Genomic DNA, 13,239 nt, shown 5'->3' on the forward strand with positions numbered 1-13,239 from the left:
TCTTTTTTCCAATGTGTAAGACAGAGCATTTGTTGGTTGAGGTTTGGACTTGCCAGGTTTTAGACCATTCTGACACAAAGTCAAAGTCTTTTTGAAAGGTAGCTGTATTGTTGGTATCATCTGCAAACTTGACTGGTTTAACAGATGGATCGTTTGAGATGCAGTCATAACATTCTCAACATTTCTCCTCAATCGTCTGCAGAGTGTATTTTCAATCATATGCAGAAACATTTAACAGACATAGCTCAGCCAGCCTCCTTTAAAAAAAATTCAGCCAAACTTCTTTCTTTTCTGCAAGTTTGCTCCATGGGGTTTAATGTTAGAGCAATTAAGGAGCCTTACCTGATCCAAGCCCTTCAGAGGGTCTCTCATATTGAACTGAAGTAGATTCCCAAGCAGAGGCAGCCTCCATGGCCCAGGGGGAAAACCTTTGGGACGTTTGTTTTTCCAAAACCAGAAGAATAAGAAGGAAAGGAGAACGATCAGCCAGCTGAAAACAGCCATATTCAAAGCAAAGAATATGCTCCCTTCCTCCTTTCTTTGCTGCTAGCAAAAAGCCAAAGGGGAAGTTTATTCCCCTCAATGCTGGGATAAGATTGGATAATTGCACGTTCAAAGCTGCAGCTGGGATTGGGACTTTGTTGTTTTTCTTGTTTTTATTCTGAAAGTACATATTGACACAAATCAATCTAACCTTTGCTCTTTGCTTCTGTTAAAGAATTTGCTTGTACTACCCTGTTTTCCCGAAAATAAGAGCCAACCGGAAAATAAGTCCTAGCATGATTTTTCAGGATGCTGGTAATATAAGCCCTACCCCCAAAATAAGCCCCAGTTAAGATTGTCAGCCAGATGGATGCATTTAGTACCGTATTTCCCCCAAAATAAGTCCTAACCAGAAAATAATCCCTAATGCATCTTTTGGAGCAAAAATTAATATAAGACCCGGTCTTATTTTCAGGGAAACACTTTGCTATGGTTAGGAAGCATTTGTTAGGAATTCACTCTGTAAGAAAATTGTGTCCTTTTCTCGCTTCTGTAATTTGCTTCAGAACTAGCTAGGCACATCCTTGGAGTTGGTTATTTATTTATTTATTTTATTTATTTTATTTAATCAAATTTTTATACCGCCCTATCTCCCGAAGGACTCAGGGCAGTTTACAACAGGAACATCCTGCTCTGTAGATAAGGGGGGCTGCCTAGGAGCCTGAACACACAAGGACAAGGGATACTCTGTAACAGGGGTGAAATGCTACCAGTTCGGGCCAGTTCGCCCGAACTGGTAGTGAAAAATGCTTTAAAAAGAAAAAAAAAGTTCCAGTGATCGTGCATCGCACAGCTGATCTTCGGAACTTTTTTTTAAAAAACTTTTTAAGCATTTTTTTACCACTGGTTCTCTGGAACTGGTAGTTAAAAATGTTTTAAAAATTAAAAAAAAAAGTTCCCACAATCACCTGTGTGATGCACGATCGTCAGAACTTTTTTTTTTCATCTCCATCATAAAGAAGACTGAACATCCACTGGAAAATGTGGTATAAGATAACCCTTTATTTATGTTTTTAAAAAACAATCTTGTGGTGATTTTAAAGTAGAGAAGACCTCCAGCTGTTGGAGAGAATGGGATGGTCTTGAATCATCAGTTGCCTTGCAGATCTTCACTTCGATCTATGCACTTGGCTGGCGGCATTTCAGCAACACCTTGAAGCAGGATGGTGATTGGGTAACCGCAAAGTGTGGTGTGAAATCTGGAGCTTGGGATTTATCTGGCCACAATAACTGGAAATTTCTGACAATGCTGGTGAAGAGGAGGAAGAGCTCCATCCGTGCCAGGATTTCCCCTAAGCAGATTCTTGGTCCTGAAAAGATAAAGTGAAGGAGAAAGAGGGAATCCAGACAGCTTCAGACATCTGTTGCGGATCCAAGACTTGTTTGGTGTGTTTTTTTCTTTTATTTTGTCACAACAGTATACACAAGCATCAACATAAAATAACTACATATCATATAAATCTCATGACAGTTCCAAACTTGAAATGCTCAATGATTACGATCAAGTTTAATCAAGCTTTTTAAGATTAAAAAAGTCCCTAAAACCTAGCCGGATTGTTAAACTCATACTGTAATTTAAGAAACTAAAGAGGCCTGTGGCTTGAATATTGATCTCCTTTTACGACCTTCTCACAAACAAAACCAATGGGGAAGCCTGATTCACTTAGCAACCGGGTTACTAACTTATCAACTGCAATGATTCATTTAACACCTGAGGCAAAAAAGATTGCAAAATGGGGCAAAATTCATTTGACAAATGTCTAACTTAATAACAAAAATTTTGGTTTCGATTTTTTATTTTATTTTATTTGCATTTATATCCCGCCCTTCTCCGAAGACTCAGGGCGGCTTACACTATGTCAAGCAATAGTCTTCATCCATTTGTATATTATATACAAAGTCAACTTATTGCCTACCTTATAAAGGATGGAAGGCTGAGTCAACCTTGGGCCTGGTGGGGCTTGAATCTGCAGTAATTGCAAGCAGCTGTGTTAATAACAGACTGTCTTAGCAGGCTGAGCCACCAGAGGCCCCTGATTGTGGTCATAAGGTGAGGATTACCTGTATTTAAGGGACTCAGCCCTTCTTGTCAGGGTCCATTTTTGTCAATAAAGCTTAGATTTAGTTTTCTTTCTGGGCTGCAATGATGAAAAACTTCCTGGCTCACAATAGTGAAAATATTCCATTGCTGAAATTCTTTCAATCTAATCCGCTTTTCTTGCAGTCCAGGCAATCCTCCTTTAGTGACCACAATTGGAACCAGCTACTCAATGGTTGAGCAGGGTGGTTGCAAATGAAGTGGCCAGTAGGGTTTATGATCTGATTCCAGCTTTGCTTTTTGTTACAGAAGTGTTTTTTTTTCACTACTGCAAAGTTGCTTTTCCATCCCTGATGTAACAGTGATTAATTGCTAAATGAGGCGGTCACTAAATGAGGAGTGCCTGTAAATTCTATTAAAGAAAGGTTTCCTGGAGGATCTTAGTTTAGAGAATCTGTTTCAACTGAGGCATCCACTTAAAAGACACAAGAATTTACCATGTCGTCTGCTTTATCTTGTCCCAACCATCTCCAAAGAGACTTTCACACAGAAAACCTCCCAGAAGGCTTTCACAGATGCAGGAGATGATGTCCTTAGAGTGAATTCTGTGACTCCAAGGAAACATTTTTTCAGCTGTTCTGCGATGACAGTTTTCAACATAATCCCCTGTGATTCTTTTGGGCTCCCTTCTGCTAGAGGACATTGAAGTATAATCAGAGTCCCCATAAGTCTCTAAAGAAAGGTTGGGTTGTTTAGGATCATTGCATGGTGCAAGAATTGTCAGTAAAAGTGTGCATGTCAGAGAGAGAGAGAGAGAGAACAAGTGTGTGGGTGTGAGAGAGGGAGGGAGGGAGGGATGGAGAATAAGACTTCACCCGCTGAAAATGGCAAGAAAGCTTCCAGCTTCATTCAGGAAGTTGGAGGGGTTGAAAGTTAAAAGTGTGTGTGAGAGAGAGAGAGAGGGAGAGGGAGAGGGAGAGGGAAGGAGGGAGAGGGAGGGAGGGAAAGAGAGAGAGATCTCACATCAGACAATGAGACATGGAGAAATAGAGAGAGAAAAATTCACCTGCTGAAAATGGCAAGAAGGCTTCCGGCTTCACAAAGTCTCCCTCTTCATTCAGGAAGTTGGAGGGGTTGAACTCATTGGGGAACTTCCACTGGGATTCATCATGATGGGCAGATTGGATATTGACCAAAACCATGGTGTCCTGCACAAGTCAAAATAAATAAGGTCATCTTGAAGAAAGTCCTCATTGTCAGACATGGCTCTGGATGAACTTCCAGAACGAGCCCATTGAGATGTGGTTGAAGGACAGCAGTTGAGGATGAGAAGGAGCAACGAGAAGATCTGAACAGTACTGAACTTGGTATTAGAAAACAAGGAGTGAGGGAGCGAGGCAGGAGATGTTGTCACCATGAGCTTCTCTCCACCAACATAAGTCTGAGACTGAAAATCAGGCTTGTCAGATGTTACATCTTTTCTATCCTGCTTTACAGAGTAAGTAGAGCTTGGTCTCTGACAGAAAACCACTTGAAGAAACTAGAAGCATTTGAAATGTAGATTTACAGACGGCTGTTACATATAAGCTGGGTTGACAAAATCAGAAATGAGAAGGTGATAAGCCACCTGGGAAAGCCAAGGGAAATCATAAAAACCATAAAAAAAGCGAAAATTGGAATATTTTGGACATGTAACGCGGCCACCCAGAAAAATACAACATCCTTCACTTAATCCTCCAGGAAAAGATTGAAGGCAAACGAGGTCCAGGCAGAAGAAGACCATCATGGCTTCAAAACCTAAGGGACTGGTTTGGACAAAACTCAAACACTTTTCATGTGACTGTTGATAAAAAGGGTTGCCAACATGATCGCCAATGTCTGATAACAGATGTGGCACAAGAAGAAGAAGATACAGATAAAACTAGAGATGTAGACAGATGATATAAATAGAGACAAATATGTAGATAGAGATAGACACACACACATAAACACACACACACACACACACGCATATATATATATATATATATATATAGAGAGAGAGAGAGAGAGAGAGAGAGAGAGAGAGAGAGAGACAGAGACAGAGACAGAGACAGAGAGACAGAGACAGAGAAATAGACAGAGAGAGACACACACAGAGAGAGAGAGAGAGAGAGAGAGAGAGAGAGAGAGAGAGAGAGAGAGACAGACAGACAGACAGACAGAGAGACAGAGAGACAGAGACAGAGACAGAGAGACAGAGACAGAGACAGAGACAGAGAGAGAGAGACAGAGACAGAGAGACAGAGAGACAGACAGACAGACAGAGAGAGAGAGAGAGAGAGAGACAGACAGACAGACAGACAGAGATCTCTCACATCAGACAACTACAAATTTGCCTGGAGAATCACCAACACTACACTGTTCCCACTCAAAGGTTTCTGTCTTTACCTTGGGAATTTTGTATCCAAAAAGTTGCACATCATTAATGGCTTTACGAGCTACTCCAAGAGGAACTATACTTGATACGCGTTGGATTTCATGAATGACGGCATTTGTGTAGGGCAACCTTACACGATCCTCACATTTCAGTCTTGCCTTGTTTCCCAGAACTGTATCTATTTCCTTCCAGCATTTCTCTGAGGAACAAATAGCTCAGTTACCTTCTGGAAAAGATTTCATTAACTTTAAGTAGACATCGGTTTGCTTCCCAACCAAGTACTGTACACAGATTACTAAATTTCCTGCCACGATACTAACTTCCTTCTTTCCCATTTTATGTAATATTACTTTTTCTACTAAAGGGCACCGTTTCACAATTCTGTACCTTGGATCTCTGGAAAGGCCACCAAATAGAGGAAGGCCCACTGCAGTGTTCCTGATGTTGTCTCCGTCCCAGCAATGAGTAGGTCAAACAATAAGACTCGTAGTTGCTCTTCTTCAAAACTTGAACCTTTCCTCTCTGGCTTTTGATAGTGAAAACAAAGAATGGAAACAGGATTTTTACCACCTATATATTCAGTGGAAGGGAAGGGAATGGAAGGGGAGGGGAGGGGGGCAGGGGGAGAAAGGAAAGGAAAGGAAAGGAAAGGAAAGGAAAGGAAAGGAAAGGAAAGGAAAGGAAAGGAAAGGAAAGGAAAGGAAAAGAAAGGAAAGGAAAGGAAAGGAAGCTTTGTCCTGAAGACTTTATTCTGAAAAGTCACTCACTTTATCACTAAAAAGGAAAATGAAGCAGGAGGAGGAGAAGCAAGCAAGCATGCAAAGAACTGGGAAATCTTCAATTCATCAGGGCGAAAACAGTTCAGGAATTTAATGATGAAAAGGAGGCATTCCCACAGCTTCCTGGTTGGGGAGTTCTGGGAGTTGAAGGCCACTTGTTTCAAAATTGCCAAGGTTAAGAAACTCTGCTCAATGAGGACTGTAGGAAAATTTTCATTTAATTGATCTTGAAATTTCCAGAAAGGGAGTGGAATTTCTGCTTACTGTTACTTCTTTCAGATAAAAATCTCCTCCCAGGTTGTCCTGTTTTGCAGTACCATCTATACAGTACATCATACCATTAACTAAGTTAGGATACTTATTTAACTTTTTACAATATTTTCAGTTATATTTTACTGGTTCTTATTTATATGTAGAGCTTATTAAATGCAATAGTTTTTTGGAGGAAGGGGGGATTTAAATGGATGGGTAGATGAGAGAGACAGAGAGAGATATGATGGATGAATGGATGATAGATGGTTGATAGATGGAAATAGATGAATCAGTGGTGGGTTGCTATGGTTTGCACCAGTTCAGGAGAACCGGTAGTAAAAAAATTTAGTTGCTCGCAGAACCGGTAGTAATAGATGTCTGGCCACGCCCCCAAATCAGTCACTGGTCGCCGGTAGCTTGCCCTGGCCGCCATGTTTTTTGCCACCAGATTCTTCATGCATGCACATCCCATTGCCTTGCAAGTCTATTGGGATGCACATGCTCAAGGAACATGGCGGAGACAGCGGCTTTCCAACAGTGACAGAAAACTCCAGTCAACTTGCCTTCCTTGCCTTCCTAGTCAGCTTCCCTTCCTGACAGCCACCGACGAAGGTAAGCAGCTGAACAAAGTGGCGGTGGTGAGGGAGGAAGGCAGGAAAACGGGTCTGCCATGGGACCATCGGGAAGGGCGCGTGGAAGGCAAGCAAGCATGTTGGGGGGCCCGGCCATCGGAAAGGCAGCTAGCAGCCTATTCCCTTCCCTGCGGCCCTGCCATGCTTGCCTGCCGCCAAAGCCTGCCATGGCAAAAGCCGCCCAGGAAAACTCCCTGAGAGTTCTGGGATGGCCTGCCGTGGCAGCCGCTACCTGCCACAGCAAAACCCACCCAGGAAAACTCCCTGAGAGTTCTGGGATGGCCTGCCGTGGCAGCCGCTACCTGCCACAGCAAAACCCACCCAGGAAAACTCCCTGGGAGTTCTGGGATGGCCCGCCGCAGCTGCCGCTACCTGCTGCAGCAAAAAGCCATGCAGGAAAAGTTCCTGAGACTCCCCACCACCACTACTGCTGCTGCTGCCACCGCCGCCTCTGCCGCTACCGCCACCGCCAAGTCCCCAGGAGCCAGGATGCCCTGCCGTTACCGCCGCCACTATGTCACCGCCACCACCACCACCGCCACCGATGCCACTAACGCTAATGCTGCTACCAACGACGACGCTACCGCCAATGCCGATGCTACCACCGACGCCACCACTGCAAAGTCCCCGGGAGCCAGAATGCCCTACCACTGCCGCCATGGCTTGCCGCAGCAAAAGCCATGCAGCCTGAAGTTCTCATTTTGGCTGCTGCTGCCGCTGCCGCCACAGCCACTGCCACTACTGCCACCTGAAGTTCCCGTTTTGGCCCCCACCTGAAGCTCCTGTTCTGGGTGCTTAGTACTTTCTCTCGGGCCTCCTGGTCTCACACTCCTAGGCCAGGCATCTTCAAACTTGGCTCCTTTAAGACTTGTGGACCAATCAACTCCCAGAGTTCAACTGGGAGCTGAACAGTCCACAAGTCTTAAAACCAAGTTTGAACTGTCCTAGACTTTGAAGGAGGGAGGGAGGGAAAGAGAGAGAGATCTCACATCAGACAATGAGACATGGAGAAATAGAGAGAGAAAAATTCACCTGCTGAAAATGGCAAGAAGGCTTCCGGCTTCACAAAGTCTCCCTCTTCATTCAGGAAGTTGGAGGGGTTGAACTCATTGGGGAACTTCCACTGGGATTCATCATGATGGGCAGACTGGATATTGACCAAAACCATGGTGTCCTGCACAAGTCAAAATAAATAAGGTCATCTTGAAGAAAGTCCTCATTGTCAGACATGGCTCTGGATGAACTTCCAGAACGAGCCCATTGAGAAGTGGTTAAAGACAGCAGTTGAGGATGAGAAGGAGCAGCGAGAAGATCTGAACAGTGCTGAACTTGGTATTAGAAAACAAGGAGTGAGGGAGCAAGGCAGGAGATGTTGTCACCATGAGCTTCTCTCCACCAACATAAGTCTGAGACTGAAAATCAGGCTTGTCAGATGTTACATCTTTTCTATCCTGCTTTACAGAGTAAGTAGAGCTTGGTCTCTGACAGAAAACCACTTGAAGAAACTAGAAGCATTTGAAATGTAGATTTACAGATGGCTGTTACATATAAGCTGGGTTGACAAAATCAGAAATGAGAAGGTGATAAGCCACCTGGGAAAGCCAAGGGAAATCATAAAAACCATAAAAAAAGCGAAAATTGGAATATTTTGGACATGTAACACGGCCACCCAGAAAAATACAACATCCTTCACTTAATCCTCCAGGAAAAGATTGAAGGCAAACGAGGTCCAGGCAGAAGAAGACCATCATGGCTTCAAAACCTAAGGGACTGGTTTGGACAAAACTCAGAAGCACTTTTTCATGTGACTGTTGATAAAAAAAGGGTTGCCAACATGATCGCCAATGTCTGATAACAGATGTGGCACAAGAAGAAGAAGATACAGATAAAACTAGAGATGTAGACAGATGATATAAATAGAGACAAATATGTAGATAGAGATAGACACACACACATAAACACACACACACACACACACACACGCATATATATATATATAGAGAGAGAGAGAGACAGAGAGACAGAGAGAGAGAGAGAGACAGAGACAGAGACAGAGACAGAGACAGAGACAGAGACAGAGAGAGAGAGAGACAGAGACAGAGACAGAGACAGAGAGAGACAGAGAGAGAGAGAGAGAGAGAGAGACAGAGACAGAGACAGAGACAGAGACAGAGACAGAGACAGAGTGGGACAGAGAGAGACAGAGAGAGAGAGAGAGAGACAGAGAGACAGAGAGACAGACAGACAGACAGAGACAGAGAGAGAGAGAGAGACAGACAGACAGACAGACAGAGATCTCTCACATCAGACAACTACAAATTTGCCTGGAGAATCACCAACACTACACTGTTCCCACTCAAAGGTTTCTGTCTTTACCTTGGGAATTTTGTATCCAAAAAGTTGCACGTCATTAATGGCTTTACGAGCTACTCCAAGAGGAACTATACTTGATACGCGTTGGATTTCATGAATGACGGCATTTGTGTAGGGCAACCTTACACGATCCTCACATTTCAGTCTTGCCTTGTTTCCCAGAACTGTATCTATTTCCTTCCAGCATTTCTCTGAGGAACAAATAGCTCAGTTACCTTCTGGAAAAGATTTCATTGACTTTAAGTAGACATCGGTTTGCTTCCCAACCAAGTACTGTACACAGATTACTAAATTTCCTGCCATGATACTAACTTCCTTCTTTCCCATTTTATGTAATATTACTTTTTCTACTAAAGGGCACCGTTTCACAATTCTGTACCTTGGATCTCTGGAAAGGCCACCAAATAGAGGAAGGCCCACTGCAGTGTTCCTGATGTTGTCTCTGTCCCAGCAATGAGTAGGTCAAACAATAAGACTCGTAGTTGCTCTTCTTCAAAACTTGAACCTTTCCTCTCTGGCTTTTGATAGTTAAAACAAAGAATGGAAACAGGATTTTTACCACCTATATATTCAGTGGAAGGGAAGGGAATGGAAGGGGAGGGGAGGGGGGCAGGGGGAGAAAGGAAAGGAAAGGAAAGGAAAGGAAAGGAAAGGAAAGGAAAGGAAAGGAAAGGAAAGGAAAGGAAAGGAAAGAAGGAAGCTTTGTCCTGAAGACTTTATTCTGAAAAGTCACTCACTTTATCACTAAAAAGGGAAATGAAGCAGGAGGAGGAGAAGCAAGCAAGCATGCAAAGAACTGGGAAATCTTCAATTCATCAGGGCGAAAACAGTTCAGGAATTTAATGATGAAAAGGAGGCATTCCCACAGCTTCCTGGTTGGGGAGTTCTGGGAGTTGAAGGCCACTTGTTTCAAAATTGCCAAGGTTAAGAAACTCTGCTCAATGAGGACTGTAGGAAAATTTTCATTTAATTGATCTTGAAATTTCCAGACAGGGAGTGGAATTTCTGCTTACTGTTACTTCTTTCAGATAAAAATCTCTTCCCAGGTTGTCCTGTTTTGCAGTACCATCTATACAGTACATCATACCATTAACTAAGTTAGGATACTTATTTAACTTTTTACAATATTTTCAGTTATATTTTACTGGTTCTTATTTATATGTAGAGCTTACTAAACGCAATTGTTTTTTGGAGGAAGGGGGGATTTAAATGGATGGGTAGATGAGAGAGACGGAGAGAGATATGATGGATGAATGGATGATAGATGGTTGATAGATGGAAATGGATGAATCAGTGGTGGGTTGCTACGGTTTGCACCAGTTCAGGAGAACCGGTAGTAAAAAAATTTAGTTGCTCGCAGAACCGGTAGTAATAGATGTCTGGCCACGCCCCCAAATCAGTCACTGGTCGCCGGTAGCTCGCCCTGGCCGCCATGTTTTTTGCCACCAGATTCTTCATGCATGCGCATCCCATTGCCTTGCAAGTCTATTGGGATGCACATGCTCAAGGAACATGGCGGAGACAGCGGCTTTCCAACAGTGGCAGAAAACTCCAGTCAACTTGCCTTCCTTGCCTTCCTAGTCAGCTTCCCTTCCTGACAGCCACCGAGGAAGGTAAGCAGCCGAACAAAGTGGCGGTGGTGAGGGAGGAAGGCAGGAAAACGGGTCTGCCATGGGACCATCGGGAAGGGCGCGTGGAAGGCAAGCAAGCATGTTGGGGGGCCCGGCCATCGGAAAGGCAGCTAGCAGCCTATTCCCTTCCCTGCGGCCCTGCCATGCTTGCCTGCCGCCAAAGCCTGCCATGGCAAAAGCCGCCCAGGAAAACTCCCTGAGAGTTCTGGGATGGCCTGCCGTGGCAGCCGCTACCTGCCACAGCAAAACCCACCCAGGAAAACTCCCTGGGAGTTCTGGGATGGCCTGCCGTGGCAGCCGCTACCTGCCACAGCAAACCCACCCAGGAAAACTCCTGGGAGTTCTGGGATGGCCTGCCGTGGCAGCCGCTACCTGCCGCAGCAAAAGCCATGCAGGAAAAGTTCCTGGGACTCCCACCACCACTACTGCTGCTGCCGCTGCCGCTACCGCCACCGCCAAGTCCCCAGGAGCCAAGATGCCCTGCCGTTACCGCCGCCACTATGTCACCGCCACCACCACCGCCGCCACCGATGCCACTACCGCCAATGCCGATGCTACTGCCGACGCCACCACTGCAAAGTCCCCGGGAGCCAGAATGCCCTGCCATTGCCGCCATGGCTTGCCGCAGCAAAAGCCATGCAGCCTGAAGTTCTCATTTTGGCTGCTGCTGCCGCTGCCGCCACCACCACTGCCACCACTGCCGCCTGAAGTTCCCGTTTTGGCCCCCACCTGAAGCTCCTGTTCTGAGTGCTTAGTACTTTCTCTCGGGCCTCCTGGTCTCACTCTCCTAGGCCAGGCATCTTCAAACTTGGCTCCTTTAAGACTTGTGGACCAATCAACTCCCAGAGTTCAACTGGGAGCTGAACAGTCCACAAGTCTTAAAGGAGCCAAGTTTGCAGACCCCTGTCCTAGACTTTGAAGGAGGGAGGGAGGGAGAGGGAGAGAGGGAGAGAGAGAGGGGGGAAAGAAAGAGAAAAAAAGAAATAAAGGGAGAGACAAGAAAGGAAGGAAGGAAGGAAGGAAGGAAGGAAGGAAAGAAAGATTCATGGATGGTTGATTGATGGCACAAAATAATCCAATTTTATTTGTGGCACAAAATAATGCAAAAGAGGAAGAAAAAGAGAAAGAAAGGGAGAGACAAGAAAGAAAGAGAGAAAGAAAAAAGGAAAGAGAGAGAGAGAAAAGAATGAATGAAAGAAAAAGAGAAAGAAAGGGAGAGACAAGAAAGAGAGAAAGAAAGAAGAAAGAGAAAGGACGGGAGAGACAGAGAGAGAGAGAGAAAGAAGAGGAAGGAAAGGACCACAAACCCTGGCACTAGACGTGGCTTCAGAAGACACTTTGAAACAGGACAGCAATCTAGGTCTGGAAGGGACCTTAGAGGCCATCTAATTCAACCCCCTCCTCCAGCAGGAAACTTTACATCTCTGGATTATTTTGGTGCCTCTAACAGAGAGGAAAATTGCCAGAAAGGAGAAGAAGTTTACTAGGACAAGGCTGCCATGCAGAGGAAGGTAGAGATAGTCCTTGTCTTATGATCAGAATTGAGTCCAAAATTTTGTTTGCTAAGCAAGAGCATTGTTAAGTGAGTTTCACCACATTTTACTCAATCCATGATCTCTCCTGGCTCTAACAGTCATGTGAAAGTTAGGGAAGAACGTCTGAAGTTTGTGTAATGTTCTAAATGTACAGAAGTTATAGTTAAATGTGTGGCAGAAAGTGGACTCTGGGTGTGTTTGGTTTTTTTTCAAATGTAGTAAGTGAGGTTGAATGTGTATAGTTTTAGAAGAGGGGTGTGTGTGTGTGTGTGTGTGTGTGTGTGTGTGTGTACATGCAGTATATATATAGTAGATAATGTATCTCTTTGTGTGCCTATACACGCTATACTATGTAATATGTATGTACACATATGGCATATATACATAGGATTTAATAGTATAGTTTGGATGTTCAGTAGTAGTAAATAAATAGACAGGGAAATTGACGTGAGTGACATCAAGTTGGCCACATCCACCCAGTCACATGACCACCAAGCCACGCCTACCCAGTCACATGACCAAGCCACGCCCATTGTCACATGACCATCAAGCCACGCCCACAAAATAAGCCACGCTCACAGAACCTGTAGTAAAAAAAATTAGAACCCACCCCTGGGATGGATGGATGCTAGATGGTAGACAGAAGATAGATAGATAGATAGATAGATAGATAGATAGATAGATAGATAGATAGATAGATAGATAGATAGATAGATAGATGATAGATAGATAGATAGATAGATAGATAGATAGATAGATAGATAGATAGATAGATAGACAGACAGACAGACAGACAGACAGACAGATAGATAACAGACAGACAGACAGACAATAGATAGATGGATAATTCGTGTAAAAAATCTTCAATTAGATATTTTGTCTTTATGGCTGAAATAAATTGATTTGATTTCATTTTGGGGTCATCAACACAAGAGCGATACTGCAAGACAGATAGAAAAGTCTTGAAAAATATTAGCGAGCAGGTCCACATATTGCACAAGAGCCAATGTGGGCTTCTGGCTTTGAGTTCTTTTCAG

General features: G+C 44.1%; 2 protein-coding genes across 2 annotated transcripts in view; both read right to left on the minus strand.

The window, feature by feature from the left end:
* LOC131184106 (cytochrome P450 2J5-like) overlaps positions 1–1,370 on the minus strand; it is a 35,926-nt gene extending 34,556 nt beyond the window's left edge. Inside the window, exon 1 of the mRNA XM_058155070.1 lies at positions 343–1,370. Within this exon, the coding sequence (XP_058011053.1) occupies positions 343–504 (162 nt within the window). The 5' untranslated portion in view covers positions 505–1,370. The remainder of the gene's footprint in view (positions 1–342) is intronic.
* Positions 1,371–1,525: 155 nt separating this feature from the next.
* Positions 1,526–13,239, minus strand: part of LOC131184311 (cytochrome P450 2J6-like) — a 63,485-nt gene continuing 51,771 nt past the window's right edge. The window contains exons 10-13 of the mRNA XM_058155449.1: positions 9,416–9,554; positions 9,040–9,227; positions 7,696–7,837; positions 1,526–1,853 (exon numbers count right to left, since the gene is read on the minus strand). Coding sequence (XP_058011432.1) covers positions 1,663–1,853; positions 7,696–7,837; positions 9,040–9,227; positions 9,416–9,554 — 660 coding nt within the window. The 3' untranslated portion in view covers positions 1,526–1,662. The remainder of the gene's footprint in view (positions 1,854–7,695; positions 7,838–9,039; positions 9,228–9,415; positions 9,555–13,239) is intronic.

Source organism: Ahaetulla prasina, chromosome 12 (assembly GCF_028640845.1).
Source record: "Ahaetulla prasina isolate Xishuangbanna chromosome 12, ASM2864084v1, whole genome shotgun sequence".
Lineage (NCBI taxonomy): Eukaryota > Metazoa > Chordata > Lepidosauria > Squamata > Colubridae > Ahaetulla > Ahaetulla prasina.